General features: G+C 41.2%; 1 protein-coding gene across 1 annotated transcript in view; it reads right to left on the reverse strand.

Annotated features, from left to right (window-relative positions):
* Positions 1-18212, reverse strand: part of m1ap (meiosis 1 associated protein) — a 36009-nt gene that overhangs the window by 8020 nt on the left and 9777 nt on the right. The window contains exons 6-7 of the mRNA XM_062994250.1: positions 4804-4989; positions 1912-2071 (exon numbers count right to left, since the gene is read on the reverse strand). Of these exons, the coding sequence (XP_062850320.1) occupies positions 1912-2071; positions 4804-4989 (346 nt within the window). The remainder of the gene's footprint in view (positions 1-1911; positions 2072-4803; positions 4990-18212) is intronic.

The following is an 18212-nucleotide window of genomic DNA, read 5'->3' on the forward strand; positions in this document are numbered from 1 at the left end:
GACGCAGTGTGGTTTAGTTAGTGGTAGATTCTGTGTTTTCTTTGTGTTCTTCCTTATCTTGTGTCATTTCTGGGCTTTAAGTGTTTATTTTTAGCTTTTGGACATGTCTGTGTTCTAGTTATTGTTTTAACTTTATATTTTATTCTCACAGAGTTTGTGTACACCGATTAGGCATAACATTATGACCACCTTGTTTCTACACTCACTGTCCATTTTATCAGCTCCACTTACCATATAGAAGCACTTTGTAGTTCTACAATTACTGACTGTAGTCCATCAGTTTTTTAGCCTGTTTTCACCCTGTTCTTCAATGGTCAGGACCCCCACAGGACCACTACAGAGTAGGTATTATTTCGGTGGTGGATCCTTCTTCTGGTATGAGTGGAAAAGACAGCAATGCTGATGGAGTTTTTAAACACCTCACTGTCACTGCTGGACTGAGAATAGTCCACCAACCAAAAACATCCAGCCAACAGCGCCCCATAGGCAGCGTCCTGTGACCACTGATGAAGGTCTAGAAGATGACCGACTCAAACAGCAGCAGAAGATGAGCGATCGTCTCTGACTTTACATCTACAAGGTGGACCTACTAGGTAGGAGTGTCTAATAGAGTGGACAGTGAGTGGACACGGTAATTAAAATGTGTCTGATCCACTCATACCAGCACAACACACACTAACACACCACCACCGTGTCAGTGTCACTGCAGTGCTGAGAATCATCCACCACCTAAATAATACCTGCTCTGTGGTGGTCCTGTGGGGGTCCTGACCATTGAAGAACAGGGTGAAAGCAGGCTAAAAAGGTATGTAGAGAAACCTATGGACTACAGTCAGTAATTGTAGAACTACAAAGTGCTTCTATATGGTAAGTGGAGCTGATAAAATGGACAGTGTGTGTAGAAACCAGGAGGTAGTTTTAATGTTATGGCTGATCAGTGTATACACTCCTGGTTGTTTATTGTTTTAATAATTATTGAATTGTCTTTCTGTGTTTGAGCTTCAACACAAGCATTTACCATTAAAGCAATTTCTGGATAAAAGAACTCAGAGAAACATGAGCCAATGATGTCATTGTTTCTGTTTTACAGCAACCAACTACCCCACCCCTCCTGCCAATGTGTTTGTGCTTTCGCCATTATGGGGAACTTTATGTGCAACCACAGAACGACGTTTTGATTAACAGAAAACTAAAGTACCTAACATTTAAGGGTTGCAGTAGTATTTATTTAGTGAATAAATAGTTGACCACATAACAATGTTAGTGTGTGATAGTGCCTCCTGAAGTGGATTAAATGCATCTGAGTTGCATTAATTCAAATACCAAAATTAAAGCTTGAAACTATGCCCTGATACCGGATACCCGGGTACTGGAGTGAAATTTGCCCCTTTTCTGCACAGTGCCAAAGTCAGAATGGTTTCACTGTCTCTTGAAAACTCACATCAAAGACCACATGGGCATGCAAAATGTATGCAAAACGCCAAGCTAACACAATGTACAGCAGTGTGTAGGTCTGCAAGTGTGATTAAAACAGACACAGAATCCTCTGTCTCATTTCTCATGCAACACTGAGACATGACTCACGCTCATGTTCGGAATGACATGAATGCCTCATTTGCATGAACTTTTCATTTTTCAATTTAATCTCCCCCTTTTTCCATTCTATCATCCTGATTTCTGTTTCACTTACTTTTTTCCACAGGTCACTTTTTGTTCACTATAATTATTCGTTCCAAACTGTTACAGAAAAAATTAACATGCTGTCTGTTTGATTTGACAGTAAAACAGTATTAATAGGCCGCTAATTGCATAATGTAAACATCTCTGGCAGTGTGCATGCCTTACGCTGATCTGTAGTCATTTAACTTGAACACACTTATGAAAGCCATCTCATCTATAGTGAAACCATACTTGATGACTCGTAGTTGTGGTGGTGGGGGACTCCGAGTAGACAGGTTCTGGTTGGATGGCAGGAAGTCTCGTAAACTCTCAGTTTTGGCTCCTAGGTCAGGGGTTCCAGGAAGAAGCGCAGGGCTCACAAGTCTTTCAAGCATGTCACACTTTATACAGACTACAGCCAAACAGACATCAATAGATATGTTTACTTTTTATGTCTATTAACACAGTCAGTTTAAAAAAGAAATACAGTTTCAGAATGTATTTTTATACTGAATATACACTTATGTGCACAACTGCACAATCACTGATTATAAACTACACATGTTTATTTGTACATTTTGTCACTCCCTCTACCCTATTTATCAATACAAAACCACCGTATGACAGCCCACTAACCATGTTATTCTGATTCTCAGCACTGCAGTGAAACTAATACAGTAATGACCTGGTAGTGTGTGTGAAAGATTAGCACACATTACACATGAAAAAATTAAAGAGCTCTAGTCTCTAACTGCACTGCCATCGGAGTGTGTACGTTTAAACAGTAGTTAAAAATCCCAGCAACACTGCTGCACACGGCAGTGCCAAGAATAGTCCACCACACGAACATAACCTAGTCTGTGGGGGTTCTATGGGAGTGCCCTTTGATTTATGAATGGGGTGGGAGTGGGGGTGACAAAGTGTACAGAGCAACAGATAAGATACAATCACTAACTGTATAGCCACAAAGTTCATCAGTATGATAGGTGTCTATACAATTATAAGTTTAGACGCTTGCGCTGACAGTGTAAACTACTAGTCTAAATTGTCTTCAAATATATCCCTTTGATGTAAATGTGGATTCAGTTAGCATTCAGACCCACTGACTTTTTGCACACTTTACTGCAATGAGGGGGCGGCACGGTGGCTAAATGGCCTCAGTGGCCTAGGTGGCCTCACAGCAAGAAGGTCCTGGGTTCGATCCCCAGGTGGGACGGTCCGAGTCCTTTCTGTGTGGAGTTTGCATGTTCTCCCCGTGTCTGCATGGGTTTCCTCCGGGAGCTCAGGTTTTCTCCCACAGTCCAAAGACATGCCATTGAGGTGAATTGGAGACACTAAATTGTTCATGACTGTGTTCGATATAACCTTGTGAGCTGATGAATCTTGTGTAATGAGTAACTACCGTGTCTGTCATGAATGTAACCAAAGTGTAAAACATGACGTTATAATCCTAACAAACAAACAAACAAACAAATTGCAATGTGGATTTGGGGGCGCTCAGAGCAGTAAATCATGTTAGCCCACTACAGGCCAGTCGGGTGTCTACACAGACTATGGCTATGTCTGAGGAGGTGGGGTGGCTGAACAGCCTAGCTATTGGGTGTTGCACTTGTCACTGCACTCTCAGTGCTGGGTACAAGCTGATAAAAATAAGGAGAGTTGTGTCAGGAAGGGCATCCAGAGAAAACAAATTTGTTTTGTGAACCAGAATGATCTCCTGTGGTGACCCCTAATATAAAAGCAGCTGAAAAGACAGATGGGTGAAAATATGCATTGCAAAAAATTGTGTTGTTTTATTGTCTCAGATGTCAAATGTAACATATGCTGTAATATAATAATGTATTTATTATAATAATGTTTCAGCTCATTTGAAAAACAGTGAACAGTAGGTCAAATAAAAATAATTAGAAATGAAGTATTTAAATAGTTTTCTAAAAGTACCCAAAACAAAACAGTAATGTTTTTCCTCTTTTTTTTCTCCGAATCCCCCCCCCCCATTTTTCTCCCCTAATCTAGTTGTATCCAATGACCCTGATTACATTATGCTTCACCTCTACTGATACAAGCACAACCCTCCACTGCTGACTGAGGAGCCTCGCAACTGACACACGCCCCCTCCGACACGTTCTCAGTACCGACTGCCTCTTTTTACCTGCACGAGGCAAGTTCATATGCTGATCAGCCCTGTGCACGGAGAGCCACACCCTGATCGGCATTATTCCCCAACTCTACTCAGGTGCCATCAATAAGCCAGCAGAGGTCATAATTGCACCAGTTATGAGGAACCCTGGTCCCGCTTACAAATCCTGTGAACAACAGCCAATCGTTGTTCATGTGGCCTCCCAGCCCAGCCAGATGGCAGAGCTGAGATTCAATACAATGTATTCAAAATCCCAGCTCTGGTGTGCTAGCGTGTTTTACCGCTGCGCCACCTGAGCAGGTCACAGTAAAATTACTAGAGCAGGTCAAAGACGTCACATTTTAAAACGTACAACTTTAAGCAAATCACATATAACAAATTAGCACAGATACTGCCCTGTAAAACGATCAATTCAGTAATCTTTTTTCTTTTTTACATGAATGCTGAAATCATTTTTTTCAGTAAAACAAAAATTGAAAGAAAACTATATACCCATAAAAAGAAAATCAGCAATGTCAAAAAAGTAATTTGATTAAATTTGATTAAATTTGATACCAAAACAGTAAAATTTAATCAAATTACTTTTTTGACATTGCTGATTTTCTTTTTATGGGTATATAGTTTTCTTTCAATTTTTGTTTTACTGAAAAAAATGATTTCAGCATTCATGTAAAAAAGAAAAAAGATTACTGAATTGATCGTTTTACAGGGCAGTATCTGTGCTAATTTGTTATATGTGATTTGCTTAAAGTTGTACGTTTTAAAATGTGACGTCTTTGACCTGCTCTAGTAATTGCTATCTTAAAATGTATGATAGAAAAGGCAAGCTCACGTTATTCTTTTTTATCGAATTATGTTTTGAACTAAAAATTGTGATGAAAATTGTATTGAACTAAAAATAGGATCGGTATTAACATATTAGTTGAGGGATAGTTTACTACAGAAGTATTGCCTCTCTGTATATCAGTGTAAGATAAAAAGTGTGTATACATAATATAAATTACCAGGGTTGACTTTCTGAGCAGGGTTTGGTTTTAGGCCATGTGCTTGTACAGATGCAGGTAAGAGCAGCTGTAGGTGCTCTCTTTCTCCTGATTGGTCATGCAACCATGTCTTTAGGACATTCTCCACAGCAAGCACGCTGTTCTCCACTAACTGCAAGTCCATCTCTGCAACTAACATCAGATCCTCTACAGAGGGATAGGAATACACATTATCACATTAATCACAGCAGGGCTCAGACAGGACCAGCACTGACAAACACAGTGTGGTGTTATTGTGCGTGTAGAAAAAATGCACAATAAAGAAAAGTGCATTGCTGCATAATTACCACTAGATGGAGCTGCACAACCGTAGTTCCTGAAAATTTTGAGGCAAGGTTGACAATTAAAAGTTTGAGATAGATACGATACGGACGGACAAACAAGACAAACAGACAGATAGATAGATAGATAGACAGATAGATAAACAGACAGATAGATAGATAGATAGATAGATAGATAGATAGACAGACAGACAGACAGACAGACAGACAGACAGACAGACAGACAGGTACTCTATTGATATCGAAGAAGATTAATTAAGTTACCTAATCTGGCCAAGAGTTAGAAGTATTACGCAACCTATTGGTACTACTTACTGAAATAAAATAAAAGCTACAACAGTATACCAATAGACATCTGCATATGAGGCATTCTGTGGCACAGTGGTCTATTATACTAACCCACCATCTGCTATCGGCCGGCTGAGCATCTACACAGACATGATCAGCTCTCTTTGCGCAGAGAAGTCCAAAGCCCTATGATGGCTTGGCGTTCCTGCCTTGCGTCCAGTGTTTCCTATTGGAACTAGACCCTTCGCAACCATGATTACCAATAAAGTGGTTAATGAAAATATCTGTACATGGCTTTTGAATACAGGACAATTAACACAGCACCTGAAGTCAATTTAATAATTATTTAGTCTCAGTGATACTGCCTTTGTCGCTGCTTACCTAAAAGATTGTATCTTACGGGGTTCTGCCATATTTGGAGACCTTTAGACTCTAGATCCCTCCTAAAATTCCCTTGTACACAGTGTGTTTCCTTAATGTTTTAGATAAACTTTTTGGATTAAGCAGACTAATTCTTTAAATTGTCATTCTGGAGATAAACCTGTCAGAGATAAGACTCTCCGACTCTTCCTGTGGAGCCAGTGTCGTATTTAATTATTCATGTAGCTCCAGAGGGCTCACAAGGCCTAATGGGAGGCAAGTGAACATGTTTAAACCCTCATTAAGTAGCAGATAAGACAGGAAAGGACGGGTAAAGAGAAAAGCTGAAGTAGAAAAAAGGAAGCAGTCGTTCAAGCATGCAATCCCTGTCTTGGGATTAATGATGGGAGAGGCTGGGGCACTTTCAGACCAACAACATGCGCTAAAGCAGTTTAGCAGTAAACAGTTTTTCCAGGTCAGAAGTGGATCAGAGCTGATAATCTTTTGTACATGATCTACAGTTTGCTAGTCAAACATCAACATGACTGTGTTTGCTGTTCATATGTTGTTCTGCAAGGGCACGGAAACCTTTTATATATGGTTAATATTTAAACCTCAGCAGCTTTATAGTCAATTACATACTAACTGTAATGTGTAAACTTTCCTTTTAAGAGATACAAGACGGGTCTTTTATGGGGACTTAGACGGTACTAGGGTGGTAGGGATGAATGATAGGCAAAATGTCATTTTTTATAATATGTAAAATGTTTACTCAATATAATAATAAGCACACTCGCTCACATTCAGTCGAGCTTAATGGCTAGGCTGGTTTGGTCATCCCCCCCCCCCCCCCCTCCTATCCTCCTTAGACATTAGTCAATCATGACCATGCAGATGAAGCATAGATGGCCCTGCTGCCTTCCACTGGTCCCTCCATCTTGCCTTCACCCAGGAAGCCTTGGAGATGTCAACTGGTGTTGTGCGGAGCAGTTCCTGTGCATGTGTGGCAAAGGGGCGTCGGGACTTGAGGCGCATGCGCTGTGGTGTCTCTTGTGGAGGCAATTCCAGCGAGGACAGGCAGTTGATAGGTTGGGGTGGCTCGTAGGCATCCAGAGACAGTCCGCAGGGCAGTGTTGAGGGCCACATCCAGCTTTTTCACATGGGGGCTACGGCACCAGACCGGGGCACAATACTCAGCGGTGGGGAACACCAGTGCCTCAAACTACTTTAAAGATCCAACAGATGTTCCTGGCCAGCACCTCACCCGTAAGGAGTGGACAACCCTTAATCGCCTGAGGACAGGGTTCTTGCAGACAATGCCCACTGTGAATGTGGGGACCCATTACAGACAGTGGAACGTGATGACCAGCTGCCCCAAATTCCAGCCACCAATTGGCGCTCGTGGGTTAATGGATCTGGATGACAAAACACTAGACTGGCTAGCAACAACGGAGCTGAAGGTCTAAGGACATACGCCAGAAGAAGAAGAACCATGCAGATGCCAGACCGGCCGAGAGCATTGCTGTTATATAAGCACTGGATCCCCTGATCTCAGCAGTAATAGCGTACTTTACCACTGTTCCACCTGAGTGCCACAATTTTTTTAAATTAATTAAGCATAATAAACAATTATTGATGGTGCACATGTGGCACAGCTATCTATTACGTTAGCGCACCACCGCTGAGATCCTGGTTTAAATTTCAGCTGTGCTATCAGATGACTGGGTGTCCATGTCATAGACATGGTTGGCCTGAGGGGGCTGGGGGAAATGACCGAAGCCCTGCAATGGATTGGTGCTCTGTCCAGGGTATTCCTGCCTTGTGCCCAGGGTTTCCCAGTGGAACCAGACCATCACGACCCTGACCAGAATAAAGTGGTTGAAGAAAATGAAAGTATAATAGCATATTAAAAGCAATAAAGTGGGTGGCACTGTCGCCTCACAGCAAGAAGGTCCTGGGTTCGATACCCAGGTGGAGCGATCCGGGTCCTTTCGGTGTGGAGTTTGCATGCTCTCCCAGTGTCTGCGTTTGGATCCTCCGGGAGCTCTGGTTTCCTCCCACAGTCCAAAGACATGCAAGTGAGGTGAATTGGAGATACAAAATTGGCCTTGGCTGTGTTTGACATAAAAAACTTGAACTGGATCACTCAGGTGGTGCAGCGGTAAAACACGCTAGCACACCAGAGCTGGGATTTTTAATACATCGTATCAAATCTCAGCTCTGCCATCCGGCTGGGCGGCTACATGAACAACGATTAGCTGTTGTTCAGAGGGTGGGACAAGTCAGACCAGGGTTCCTCATAACTGGTGCAATTGTGACCTCTGCTGGCTGATTAATGGCGCCTGCCCAGATTCGAGGAATAATGTGAACAGGGTGTGGCTCTCCGTACACAAAGCTAATTTGCATATGAACTCGCCTCGTGCAGGTGAAAAGATGCAGTCGGTTACTGCACATGTGTCAGAGGGGGCGTGTGTCTCGCTCTCCTCAATCAGCACTGGGGATCAGCATCAGTAGAGAGGAAGTGTAATGCTATCGGGTAATTGGATACGACTAATAAATAAATAAATAAAAAGCTATGAAGCAAAGCATAATATTTTAGTAGATTATTACAATTTGAAAAATGTATACTGCACTAATAAGTATTTTTAAATAATTAATTATTTAGACTTGTTATTGATCCAACAGCTGTAATATTGTAACAAATTCTGATTTGTTATTTTTTAGATCTATAGTAAACTATGTCACACTGATTCATTTATATGTACTGTAAGGGATCAAAGCATGCTATGAATATAAAAGTGAATGTTAAATGGAAGCTGGTTAATGTAGTGCACAAATGCACACTAATGAGATTTAGTAAATGTCACCCAGATGGTATGAGTGGGCAAAAAAAGGTGTTGATGGTGAAGTGGAAAGCAGAGAACATTACAAGGCTCAGGGCAAATAGCCGTGACAGATATAGAGCAACCCCCACATCACCTGTTTACATAAAATATATTTCATATGCTTCCTTTTTTCTGTAGTTACTTAGTTCAATTCAGTTTAGTTTTACAAAGTTCTATGCCTTTACCACGTTTGTCGATTCCCTTTTCAGCTGGCGTTCATTTCTCTGGCTCTCTGGTTCATTAGGAAAGCTAAGTGGTTACTAAGCGTCATCTTTTTTCTATTTGCAGAGAAAACCCAGAGTATCTACTAGCTCTCCTAGAAAAGCCGCACAAAGAGCTCAGACACAGTCCTTGAAACGCTGTCACATGAGCTGTCTGTATGAGTCCATTATCTGACTGAAGCAAATGAGATGTAATTGATCCTTTTGCAGTCACTTGAAGATCAGAAGCTTTGGTTTGACATGTGTTATGCATCTAATGACAACTGAGTCATTAGCATCCCCGCCAGTCATTAGATGTATATCTTATAGCTTATCATATGATGTAATGGAGAAGAAGTGATGTTCATTTATACATGGGGATTTTTAGTTCCAAGTAGGAAGTTTAGTGTTTGATGGTTCTGTATGTGGCTCTGTCTTCTACGTAAAAGCCAAACGATTTCGAGCAATAGAGCCTTAGTAAGGTCTAGGGATCCTATACAGGAAATTGCACTTTGCATCCCAATCCATTCTTGCACATGCTATATACATATTATTTTCATGCTTTAAATAATTAGTATTTAAAAATAGGTCACTAGCTGTCTAAAATAAAAAGAGAAATTCATTAAAAATGCAATGGTAATGATTCTATTTATTTATGCATTTTCTCCCTTTTTCTCTCAATTTCAGCATAGTCTTTTTGTCTTCCACTGCTGTGGATCCCTGTTTGCGTTCGAGTAGGGTACATTTGTTGCTCACGTGTCCTCCGACGTGTGCGCAGTCCTAGCAGACCCCTTCTTTACGCCCATGCTTCTGCACAGACATTTACATTTTTATTTTCAGCATTTAGCAGACGCCTTTATCCAAAGCGACTTACAGTACTGTTACAGTATACAGTCTGAGCAATTGAGGGTTAAGGGCCTTGCTCAAGGGCCCAACAGCAGCAACCAGAACCAGCGACCCTCTGATCACTGGTCCAGTACCTTAACCACTAGGCTACAGACGCCTCTATCCGCTAACCAGGGTCCTTACACAGCGTTTGAAAACCCCACCCACTTAGTCCGGTCACTTTCCCAACCCTGTAGACATGGAATGTCCCGCTGTGCCACCCGGGCGCCCAAATTTAACAGATTTTTAATAAAACCGGTGGCGTTTTTATTGTGCTGACCCTCCATTATTGAGATTCAAACCCGAGTCAGTCGGCCGGGTTTCTACACAGATATGATCGCCTATAGATAGAATCAGATCCACTGTGACTCTGATCAAAATAAATAGATGATAACTATTACATAGCTTTCTTAAACTTCTAATAATAACAAAACATCAGTAAAACCAAGCAACACGCTGGTGCAACAAACTGTGTGGCTTCGGCACAGCTTTAGGATCCTGAGGACCTGGGTTTGTACACCTCGTCAGTCAATTGGTACTTTGGTAAACTGGTCATTGTTTTTCTTCCATTTCCCAAAAACATGCAGAGAATGTATGCCTACTTTCAATCACCCCTAGAAGTAAATGTGTTACATGAATGACAGATCACACAATAGACCCACCTCAATACTGATCATTATAAAGTAGTTAATGAAAATAAATGAATAAATGAATGAATGAATAGAACAAAGTCATCATTATATTTGGGCATATTGGCTCTAATGTGTTACCGATACAATTGATGTCACCTATCAATGTATACCCAGTGGGATTCACTTAATTAGAATTACTATATGGTCTCGCCCCTTTGGAGTTAACTGCTCCCCTGTTAATGATGTTCTGGTGCCAGGCCTGAGGGGGAATTTAATAGAAAGTGAGACTGACAGGGAAGTGAAATTAGCAGAACAATAAAATACGAAATGCAACAGAAAACAGATTGCATTTTCTATTATTGCATGGAGTTGGACCAAGTGTTATTGTCCTCTATATTTCTTGTTAAACTAAACAAAGTGGTGCAATGCAGCCACTGGCCTAGTAGAGCACTTTTTCTTCATTTGCTTCCGTATTTTTTAAGGGGGGAGGGGGGGTGACAGTGGATAATTCTGGTCAGCATACCTGATTTGGTCCTTTTTTATCCTGGATGCCTTTTCTAATGCAAGCTTTCTTTTTTAACCATCCAGCACTGAGATTGCACTGACAACTGCACCTCCCAAGGGCTAGGCTGTTTAACCAAACTCAGACATAGCCAATCACGTCTTTGTAGACTCCTGACTGGCCAACAGCTCCACTGAGATTCAAACCCCAGATCTCAGCAGTAGTAGGTTAGCGTATTTTATTGCACTTGACAGACACAGTTGACTGTCTTGAGGAGGAAAGGCCAGCAGCAAGGAGGGAAATGACCTCCTTGCTGCTGCAACATCGACTCCAACTGCCTGGCTAAGCAACAGACACTAAACTCAGGAAGCATGGGGTGTGGTGCATGCGGTAGAGGAATTGTAATGTGTATTTGAAAATTGATGGGGGTGAGGAAGACGTCTGAGCTAGAGAAATTGTGGAAACAGTCTGTTAATACAAACTTATAACCAGCCTTAGAAGCAAACTATGACTGACCTTCATTTGCAAACACGTCTGCCCCTGTTCTGTTGACGTCAATACTACAACAATGATGATCTTTCCATCAGCAAAAAAAAGCCCACTGTTTCCTGAACTGCTGACTAGCATGTGGTATCAGAATTTGAGTGAAAAGAGATGGTTTTTGGATCGGCTCAAAAAGGCCAACTGAGGAGATTAGCGTTCTCAGAAAACGGCTAATACTGATGAGTCATGTTACTCAATCTGTTACCCAGCTCTGCATGAGTGAAGAAGGATTCATCGAGTTGCTCAGCTCCCTCCAGGGCTGTGACGTTTTTGATATCACACTTCATGCCGCATGCTGTTTCCTTTTATTGCGTGCTGGGTCCAGTCTCTCACTCTCCCTCTGGTTCACTCATGTCAGCCCTACACTCTGTTCTTTCTTCTTTCTTCTGCCTTTCATGTGGACTCAAAATCTGTTCTTATTTCTTTTCATCTCTCAGCCCACCTTCCGCTACCTGCTGCCCTTTAATACTGGACCTTCTTAATTTGCTTAGTTCTAGCTGCATTTGCTGCTCCTGATGTTAACATGCCTGCTATTTCTCGTTTGTTTAATCTGTTGAAGGTTAAGATCCCATTTAATCTCACAATTATTGATTTCACACCAGGCACACCAATTAGGTAATTCATTTCTAGATCATTTAATTAGGCTACACTGTTGGAGAGGGATTAGGGATAAAGCTTTAGGTAAGGCTGAATATGGCATAGATTCATTTAGCATTATATAACATGAAAGGGAGCGGTGGGGGAGCTACCCTCTTTAATTTTTAAAGCAAGAAATCTCATGTAGCTTGTATTTTAAAATTCCTGCCAGTCTCCCTATGCTAACAGCTCAGTATGTGATGGTCCAAACTGTAACGGGCTGGGTAGCGCCTCACTATTGAAGCGTGAAGTGAAGCCCTGCACCTGCAAGAATGAAGAAAAACCCAAGTGCAAGATATTTAATCAAGGCAGAAGAATACTATGGCTAAAAAGCAACAAAAAAGTGTACAATCGCTCAAAAAAATAAGCTGGACAAAATACGGTAACAAATAAAAGTAACAAAAACATCCACAGCCGGCAACAAGGAAAGTGAATAGAACAGGGAGAGCATGTAACTGAGAATTGGATGTCACAACATTGTGCATTATGTGGATTTATGGGTGGGGTCTGCACTGGAAACAGGATGTCACACCGCTCTTCAAGGATGGTTCCGTTATGAGGCCCAAAAACCCTGCGACACCAAGTAAGTTCCCAGAGAAAGATAAGTCTGCTGGCATCGCAGTGGTATCACGGTTTCAGAGAAACAGCAGGTTTGCTGACAGAGGGAAAAACTATATTGAGAGAAAACTTTACTGAAGCAAATGAATGCTCATGCCCCTCTGTGCCCCCTCTGCCTGCCAAAATGGCAAGGCAGAAGGACACAACTCATTGTGAAGAAGGTGGCTCATTGCCGAACTACTTCAGCGACTGGTATGAGTGGATAAGACACAGAAATGCTGCTGGAGTTTTTAAAACACCTCACTGTCACTGCTGGACTGAGAATAGTCCACCAACCAAAAATAACCAGCCAACAGCGCCCCGTGGGCAGCATCCTGTGACCACTGATGAAGGTCTAGAAGATGACCAACTCAAACAGTAGCAATAGATGTGCGATCGTCTCTGACTTTACATCTACAAGGTGGACCAACTAGGTAGGAGTGTCTAATAGAGTGGACAGTGAGTGGACACGATATTTAAAAACTCCAGCAGCGCTGCTGTGTCTGATCCACTCATACCAGCACAACACACACTAACACACCACCAACATGTCATTGTCACTGCAGTGCTGAGAATCATCCACCACCTAAATAATACCTGCTCTGTGGTGGTCCTGTGGGGGTCCTGACCATTGAAGAACAGGGTGAAAGCAGGTTAAAAAAGTATGTAGAGGAAAAGATGGACTACAGTCAGTAATTGTAGAACTACAAAGTTCTCCTATATGGTATATATACTGTATATATACACAGATCAACCATAACATTAAAACCACCTTTCTACACTCACTGTCCGTTTTTTTTCTTTTTTTTTACTATGAGTTGTATCACAACACCAAGAACAGATACTGTAGTTTCATTACTGTCAGAAAGACAATAAGGTCCAAAACCTTACCTTAGGCATCTAACAGGATAAGAACACTGTTCTGTTAGATTTATTTGAACAAACATTATAAGATTTTGTAGATAAAACAATCTAAAAGGACCTCTGGAGAGACACTAATACACACTCTGCAGCTGGTGAAACCCAAACTTGGATGAATGAGTGATACACACGTGCTAAGACGCTCCAAACAAGGACAGTCAGGTGTTAATGGAATGTGGTGCTGGGAGACTAAACTGTAGGAAAAGACAGATGCTATTCCCTGCAGCTCTATGACCATCATGAGACAGCAGCCTACGTTTGTGTAGACAGATTAATCATCCAAAACGTATTTAATAAATAAATCTGTATCCATGACTGTTTAGTCTATGCCAAATACAAAATCAAGCCAACGTATTTCCAGCAGGTAACACGCTACAGCCTGTGGTGAATTAGAAATGTACCCTTTCTGTAATCAATTTTTGAAACCACAGGTGGTAGATGGTTTGTAGAAAGGGAGCAGTGGAAAGAAGTCTTAACTTAAAGCATAAGAATAAAACATATTTTTTCTGGACATTGGCAAAATAAGTCAATCATAATCAGTGAGAAATTAAAAGATGTATATGTAAATCTTAACCCAGTGTATATACTCCTAACTCAACATATTTTCAGAAATGTTGATTCAGTCATAGAAAATAAACAGTTGCTGAAATGACTCTAATTCCAGTAATGATTGACCATAATTTGCATTTACCTTTAGTGTTTAGCAGATGCTTTTACCCACAGAGATGTTCAGTTCTGACAGTATTCAGTCCTAGTAAATCATTTTTACAGGCCTCACTTAAATGTCCACTACTCTCAACCTCACAGTGGTGGGAACTGAACCAGTGGCCTTCCCATTAATAGAATTTACACTAAGTGGCCAAAAGTATTTAGACACCTGACAATGAGCTTGTTGGAAATTCCATTTAGAAACCAAATGGTATTAAATTAGAGTGACCTCTATGTGATATTTTCAGCTATTACAACAGCCGCTCTTCTGAGAAGGCTTCTCACAAGACTTTGAAGTATGTCTGTGGGATTTTGTGCCCATTCATTCAAAAGATCATATGTATGACTAGGCACTGATGTTGGCCAAGAAAGCCTTAATTGGTGTTCCAGTTCATTACAAAGCTGTTTAGTGGGTAACAGAACTCTGTTCAGGTCACTGGAGTTTCTTTAAGCCAAGCTTTTTTCATATTTTTAGACCTTGCAGGAAAGAGCCTTCCTTAAACTAATTCACTTCATTCACTTTCTTAACCGCTTATCCAATCAGGGTGGCGGGTGGTGCTGGAGCCTATCCCAGCTTTTCAATGGGCGCAAAGCACACACACTCATACACACACCAACTCACCTATAGGGCAATTCAGTGTCTCCAATTAACCTGACTGCATGTTTTTGGACTGTTGGAGGAAACCGGAGCTCCTGGAAGAAACCCATGCAGACACGGGAAGAACATGCAAACTCCACACAGAAAGGACCTGGACCGCCCCACCTGTGGATCGAACCCAGGACCTTCTTGCTGTGAGGTGACAGTGCTACCCACTTAGCCACCATGCCGCCTTTTCTTAAACTGTTGATGCAAATTTAAAAGGAATATAATTTCCTTTATGTAATTGATATATTACACCTGTTGTTGTGGCTAAATCACATTCATTCGATAATTTACCTTCTTTTAGCCTTGTGGCAACAGTTTGGGGAAGGCTCCGTTCCTGTTCAAGCATGACTGAACCATGAAAACATGGTTTGACGATACTGATGTGTACAAACCTCCACAGAGCCTTGACCTTAAATCAAATGAAAAGCTTTGAGATCAATTGAAACATCAATTGCAAGTCAGGGGCTCTGATCAAGCATCAATTTCTGACCGCAGAAACGATCTTTTTAATGAATGGGCCAAAATCCCCGAGGAAATTCTCTTCTCTGAAAAGTGGAGGTGGTTATAACTGCAAGGGAGGATTCAGCTCTGTATTGAATGGAATTTCCAACAAGTTCATGGTCAAGTGTCTTCCCACCTTTGGGCTATATAGTTTATCCTAAAGTGAATGTGAACTTTTGTTTAAACGGTAACCTGTGCTGCCTGCTTAAATCCAGGTTGTTTTCTTCATTCTGATCACCAAAATAAAGATTTGGAACAACTAAATAAAATATTCATGTCAGAATTATGGTACAGATCATTAGAACCGGAATGGAATTTGGGTATAAGGGTTTTTAAGCAACAAGTGTTAACACACATTCATCTCAATTAGAACACCCATCATCAGTCTGCCCAACTAAAACCGCGAACAAGACCTATTTAAGGCAGACAGTTCTCTGACGCCAACGTGATATAATTCAATTCCCACTGCACAATTAATCTTTTCCTGTGGCAGCCTGAGTATCATTAATGTCGTCCCTATTCTTCACATTAGCATGTTGCCTTGACCACATCATCCTATCTCCATGACAATGCCAAAGTGGGTGAAAGAAAAAAGAAATGAGGCACAGGTGGAGGGCAGGATCCTCTTGTACCCAGAGTGCTAAATCTGCCATCTCTAAATGCTAAAGCTCAGAGTTGCCCCTAATGGAGATAAAAAGTTAAAAAGAGGAAGGAGAAGTTAAAAACAGACTGAGGGTGGTCTTGTTTTGACCTGTCTTGTCTTCTTCTGAGTCAGTTTACATGGACAGTAATAATCTAACCACAAACAGATTTCTCTAGGTACATCTGATTGCTAAAGTGGTAGTTTACATTACTAAAATGTAGCATAGTCTTTCTCTGATTTCAGTAAATCTGATTAAGCCAGCTGAATTTATAAACCTGAAATAAGCTAAAATCAGAAAGTTGGAAAATTTTGTAAAATGCTTTAAAAACAAGAAGCTGTAATTTGTTAATTCTGTTCAATTAATTTTATTTAACTGACAGAAGTACAAAGCAAAGATTTCCAAAGTTTTCACATGATTGTGGGGGGTGGCCGAACAGCCTAGCCAGTGGGAGGTGTACTTGTCAGTGCACTCTCAGTGCAGGTCCCAAGCCTGGATAAAAATAGGAGCATTGCGTCAGAAAGTGCAACTGGCGTAAAAACTGTGCCAGGTATGCAGTTTCATATCCACTGTGGCGACCCCTAAATACCCTAAAAGCTGAAAGACAAGAAACCTATATTTGATGCTGCAAGTTTAAGACCTTGTTGGCGCTTGGGTGGCGCTTGGGTGGCGCTTGGGTGGCGCAGCAGTCTAACATACCAACCCACCACCTCTGGGATCTCAAGCTCGACTCACAGCTGTGCTATTGACCTGCTGAGCACATACACAGACACATGGTTGGCTGTAGGTGGAGGGACAATGGTCGAAGCAGGGTTCCTCGTCCCTGCTGCAATTACGAACTCTGCCAGCTGATTGAGGCGCCTGCATGGGGGATATGGCTGATCACAGATGGCAGAGCGTGGCTCTCCAAATGTGATACTGTGCTCTGTAAATCCTCGCTGCTGGCAGGTGAAAAGAAGCTATCAGCAGCTGCACATATCGGAAAGGACGTGTGACAACCATGGCTCTATGTGACAACCATTATGAGTGCCATAGATCAGCTGTTAGCAGAAATGGAAATGTACTTATTAAATATGCATTTGACAGTAATGCTATGATAATGTAGTCCTGTAAGTGGGCCACTGAACCCTCTCTGTAATGCTTATGAGTATACTATGGCAGTGCAAATTCATGATTTATGCACAGAGCTTGATGTGCATGTGTACAGGTATGATGTTGCATCAGAATCACCAGCAGATGCTGTACTGCTCCGACACATGTCTTCATAGAATAAAAGAAATTGTGTCTATGGTTTAAAAGGTTTAAAACATGATTAACCTCGGGTGAGCCTAAATATTTGGACTTCTGTCATTGGGAGAACACAATGAAAATCCTCCAAACTTTTGGATAAACTTTGGAGTTATTATGCACTCACACACAAATCCAAGTACACCATGCATGAGGGTTATAGACATAACATCTCTGTTTTATGAAACTGAAGCATAAATTCTACATGGTGAACCTCTCTTGGACGGCTGATTTATTGCCATCAAACTAAAATTCAACAACAAAGTACAGCAGGTGTTGTGTTGTTTTAATAGCTGGCTAGTTGGTTGGCAAATCGTCAGTGTCATTGTGTGTGTATATATATATATATATTATTTTTTACTAAAGTTATAAGCTTTTTTATATCATATCATATATAGGAAACAGACTTAAATATGACCTTGTTTGGGACATTTTAGGGCATTATTACTATTTATTTGCTAAATTAAATATAAAATATAAATTGAAGTATCTCTAAAACAAAAGGGGTGCTCACAGGCAGTCATGATGAGTACCCACTGACATTTGTCAAAGGAGGGTCAAGCTACAAACCATCAAAAGGTTATTGGGTGGCCACTACTCACTGATGCCAGAGCCAGATTAATCGAAGAGCTACTATGGCTTACATTGCAGATATGCAGGCATTGGAACTGGGCATCAGAGCAATGGGACTCATTCAGATGTCTTGCAGTGCCCATGTCTCAAAGGGTAAGAGCTGTTTTGACAGTGTATTGTTTCAAATTTGTTTGACAACTGTTTAACTTGGTGAGTAGTCCTAATGTTTTGGCTAATCTGTGTATGGGGAAAACTGTGAGATTATGTAGAATTATGTTTTAATA

The sequence above is a fragment of the Trichomycterus rosablanca genome, chromosome 4 (assembly GCF_030014385.1).
Source record: "Trichomycterus rosablanca isolate fTriRos1 chromosome 4, fTriRos1.hap1, whole genome shotgun sequence".
Classification (NCBI taxonomy): Eukaryota; Metazoa; Chordata; class Actinopteri; order Siluriformes; family Trichomycteridae; genus Trichomycterus; species Trichomycterus rosablanca.